This window comes from Indicator indicator, chromosome 21, assembly GCF_027791375.1.
Source record: "Indicator indicator isolate 239-I01 chromosome 21, UM_Iind_1.1, whole genome shotgun sequence".
Lineage (NCBI taxonomy): Eukaryota > Metazoa > Chordata > Aves > Piciformes > Indicatoridae > Indicator > Indicator indicator.
The window spans coordinates 13622398-13626721 of NC_072030.1; the positions used below are offsets into that span (position 1 = coordinate 13622398).

Sequence of the window (4324 nt, forward strand, 5' to 3'; positions counted from 1 at the left end):
GTTGCCCAGAGAGGCTGTGGATGCCTCATCCCTGGAACCATTCAAGGCCAGGTTGGACAAGGCTTGGAGCAACCTGCTCCACTGGAAGGTGTCCCAGCCCATGGCAGGGGACTGACCTGGATGATCTTGAAGGTCCCTTGCACCACAAACCAGTCTGTGACCCTGTGAGCTAACCTGGTTCCCAGCAGCACAGCTCCTCCACCATACTCTGCCCAGTCTGACCCCAGACTAAACCACTGTAACCCCATCATCACTCCCAAGCCCCTGGCACTGGTGGTTGGTGGAGCCTGAGTGGTCATCTTGAGCGGTCAGACATGAAGAGGGGGCACAATGCCCAGAAATGACCACATCCAGCCCCCCACCCCCCTCCTCAGCTCCCTACCCAGTGCCTCCAGTTTGAGCCACAGAGTACCTGGAGGGGGTTAACACCCATCCCCAGCTTGCAGCCAGCATCCCTGTGGCCTGGCCGTGGCGTCAGCCCCCAAAGTGAGGATGGAAAACCCTCGACTTGACTTTGCTCCGGGGCCACCTCCCTTAAGGACGTTGTGATAACTGCCCCTGGAGCCGTTTGCCTTTCTTATCGGGGCCGCTGGGCAAACAAGCCCCAGCGGGGATATAAGGAGCCAGCCCGGGGCCAGGTGGCACTCTCAGCCTCTCCCTTCTCCTGCCTTGCACTCCCCTGAGCGACCACCATGAAGCTGCTCCTGCTCCTCGCCTTGGTGGCGCTGGCTCAATGCCACCGCATCTCCAGGTGAGCGCCGGCGCTGGGGAGGACCCTCCCCGGCACCCCCTCCCTGCTTGGGTCCTTGCTGATGGATGGCGGTCGTCGCCTTCTTCTTCTGCCCAGGGTGCCTCTGTGGAGGGGGAAATCCTTGAGGCAGGCCCTGAAGGAGCATGGCTTGCTGGATCTGTACCTGCAGCAGCACCCTTACAACCCAGCCGTCAAGTTCTTCCCCAGCCTGCAGTCCGCGGAGCGCCTGCACAACTACATGGACGTGAGCGGGGGGACGGCACCCTTCCCTGGCCCGCCTGTCCTGCTGGCCCCCTTTTCATCCCTCTAGCCCTTCACCTGGCCCTTTAACAATCCCCCAGGCCACCCAGAAGTCCCTCACCCAGCTCCTTGATCCCTTACCCATCCCACCAGCCTCTTACCTGTTCCCCTGACCTGATACCCATACCACCAGCCCCTCGCCCATCCCACTAGCCCCTTACCCATCCCCCTGACCTGTTATTCATCCCACTAGCTCATTAACTATCCTTCTAACCCTCTACCAATCCCTCTAGCCCTTAACCTGTCCCACTTAGCCTCTTACCCATTCCCTTAAGCTGCTAATCAAGCCCCTTGCCCCTTCCCCATTGCCCTCATCTCTCTAGCTCCTTACCCATCCCTTTAATTCTTTACCATTCTCTCTAACCTTCTCCTCCTCACCCCTCTCCTCCTCACCCTTCTCCTCCTTACCCCTCTCCTCCTCACCCTTCTCCTCCTTAGCCCTCTCCTCCTCACCTCACCCCTTACCCTCCTCCTCCTCACCCCTTCCTCTTCTCCTCCTCCTCACCCTTTTCTTCCTTGCCCCTCTCTTCCTCACCCCCTCCTCCTCACCCCTCTCCTCCTCACCCCTCTCCTCCTCACCCCTCTCCTCCTCACCCCTCCTCCTCCCCTCCTCCCTCTCCCCCTCCTCCTCCCCTCTCCTCCTCCCCTCCTCCTCACCCCTCCTCCTCCCCCTCTCCTCCTCCCCCTCCTCCTCCCCTCCCTCCTCCCCTCTCCTCCTCCCCCCTCCTCCTCCCCTTCTCCTCCTCCCCTTCTCCTCCTCCCCCTCTCCTCCTCACCCCTCTCCTCCTCACCCCTCTCCTCCTCACCCTTCTCCTCACCCCTCTCCTCCTCACCCCTCTCCTCCTCTCTTCCCCAGAATGAGTACTATGGCACCATCTCCATCGGGACCCCAGGGCAGGACTTCACTGTGATCTTCGACACCGGCTCCTCCAACCTCTGGGTGCCCTCCGTCTACTGTGCCAGCCTGGCCTGCAGTGAGTGCCCAGCAGCCCTGTGCCCCACCAGCAGATGGGGGGGGGGGGGGGGGGGGGGGGAAGGGGAGGAGGAAGCTTGGGGAAGCCCCAGGCTTGGACAGTCACCTGCTCTGCCCAGCTCCGGCTGCAGCTGGGAGCCAAGGATGGCTCCAGCCGGGTGTCGGATGATGGAGGAGGCACCCTTGGTGCCCAAGGGCAGGGATGACCTGTGCCCATCTCTCCCTTCTGTGCCCACAGGCAACCACCACCGCTTCAACCCGGCAGCCTCCTCCACCTTTGTGGGCACCAACGACAGCGTCAGCATCGCCTATGGCACTGGCAGCATGACCGGCGTGCTGGGCTACGACACTGTCATCGTAAGGGGCACCACGGCCCCCCCTGCCGGCTGGCACACTGCCACGCTGCCCACACCCTTTAAACCGTGCCTCCCTCTCCCCATCTCCCCACCCAGGTTGCAGACATCAAGGTCCTCAACCAGATCTTTGGGCTGACTGAGACAGAGCCTGGTGACTTCTTCTACTACAGCCCCTTCGATGGCATCCTGGGGCTGGCATTCCCCAGCATCGCCTCTGCTGGTGCCACCCCTGTCTTTGACAACATGATGGCAGAGAACCTGGTGGCAAGGGACCTCTTTTCTGTCTACCTGAGCAGGTGAGGCCTGGCTAGTGCTGGCTCTGGCACCGGTCACCCCCTGGAGGACCTGGCTTGGCGCTGCTGTCCCCAGCACTGGCAGAGGAGGGTGGCAGCGAAGCCCCCTCGGTGCTGGCACTGCCAGTGATGGGGTGAGACCCTCCCATGGTGATTTCCCTCCTTGCAGCAATGGGGCCAGTGGCAGCTTTGTCCTCTTTGGTGCCATCGACTACAGCTACACCACCAACGGCATCAGCTGGATCCCTCTCTCCGCTGAAACCTACTGGCAGATCACCATGGACGGGTAACCCTGGCACAGCCCCCCCAAGATTGGCATCATACTTGCCCCTCCATGATGGTGTTTTAGGGTGCAGCTCCTTCTCCCAAGCCCAGAAAGCTCACCCCATGTCCTTCTCCCCAGCGTCTACATTGGTGAACAACCTGTTGCCTGCTACCAAGGCTGCCAGGCCATCGTGGACACTGGCACCTCGCTGCTGGTTGTGCCCAGCAACATCCTTGGCACTATCTTTGCCAGCTTTGGTGCCAACTCCAACGGCCAGGTGAGGCCCCAGGGTTGGGGGATTGGGGGTGGGGTGGAGGCATGTTTGTGCTGCTCCACTGGTCCCCAGGGGACACCTGATGGCTCTCTACGACTCCCTGAAAGGATGCTGGGGAGAGGTTGGTGTTGGGCTCTTCTGCCAGGTAATTAGTGACAGAACAAGAGGGAATGACCTCAAGCTGCAGCTGGGGAGGTTCAGACTGGGCATAGGGAAGGATTTTTTTTTCCCAGTCAGAGTGGTCAAGGCCTTGGAATGTGCTGCCCAGGGAGGTGGTGGAGTCACCAGCCCTGGCTGTGTTTAAAGGTGGTTTGGATGTGGTGCTTGGGGGCTACGGTTTAGGGGTGAACCTTGCAGAGCAGGGTTCTGGGTTGGACTTGCTGATCTGCTGCTGGTCTTTTCCAACCTCAATCTTTCTGTGATTGCTCCTTGGGGCCACCATGGTCCCTCCTGGGCGGGTGGGCACTGACCCCCTTCCCCCGTGCCACCCGCAGATCAGCTGCAGCGCCGTCAGCTCGCTGCCCAACCTCATCTACTACATCAACAACGAGGCCTTCCAAGTGCCCCCCTCTGCCTATGTGATAGAGGTGAGCACCCCACTGGGGGTGGGGGGGGGTGGGGGGGTTGGGGAGGGGCTCCAGCAGTTGCTAACCACCTCCCTCTGGGCTGCAGAACGGTGGGTACTGCACCCTTGCCTTCGAGGGCATGGACGTGCCAACCGAGGCCGGAGAGCTCTGGATCCTGGGGGACGTCTTCATCCGCCAGTACTACACCATCTTCGACAGGGCCAACAACAGGGTGGGGCTGTCCCCTCTCCCCTGAGCTGGCCACAGGGACAAGCAGCCTGGCCCTCTGCCCTGGCAGCCCCAGCTTGGTGTCTGGCAGGGCTGACCCTCCTCGCCCCCTCCCCAGCGCTCCTTTCTCTCCGCAATAAAGCTATGAAGAGGCTCTCCTGTGTCCTGTCTGTCTGTCTCAGCCCCCTCCTGACCCTCTCACCCCTGTCCTCCTGGCCCTCTCACCCCTGCCCCCCTGGCCCTCTCATCCCTGCCCCCCTCTGCTGCTGGCCTCTGGCCCCGTGGCTACACGAAGACCCTCAGCACCTGTACCAATGT

At 61.6% G+C, this 4324-nt stretch overlaps 1 protein-coding gene across 1 annotated transcript; it reads left to right on the forward strand.

Annotated features, from left to right (window-relative positions):
• The first annotated feature begins 692 nt into the window (after window positions 1-692).
• On the forward strand, window positions 693-4034 carry PGA5 (pepsinogen A5). The gene is made up of 9 exons (XM_054390655.1): window positions 693-751; window positions 848-995; window positions 1908-2025; window positions 2263-2381; window positions 2477-2676; window positions 2843-2959; window positions 3077-3215; window positions 3707-3799; window positions 3885-4034. The coding sequence occupies exons 1-9, from the start codon at window positions 693-695 to the stop codon at window positions 4032-4034; spliced, it is 1143 nt and encodes a 380-aa protein (XP_054246630.1).
• Window positions 4035-4324: the final 290 nt, after the last annotated feature.

What these genes read in the sequence shown, in the direction of transcription:
- PGA5 (XM_054390655.1), top strand. Translation starts at nt 693, where the DNA reads ATGAAGCTGCTCCTGCTCCTCGCCTTGGTGGCGCTGGCTCAATGCCAC. An exon ending in GCCTGCACAACTACATGGAC is followed by an intron (nt 996 to 1,907) that starts GTGAGCGGGGGG and finishes TCTCTTCCCCAG; the next exon opens with AATGAGTACTATGGCACCAT. An exon ending in CCTCTGCCTATGTGATAGAG is followed by an intron (nt 3,800 to 3,884) that starts GTGAGCACCCCA and finishes TCTGGGCTGCAG; the next exon opens with AACGGTGGGTACTGCACCCT.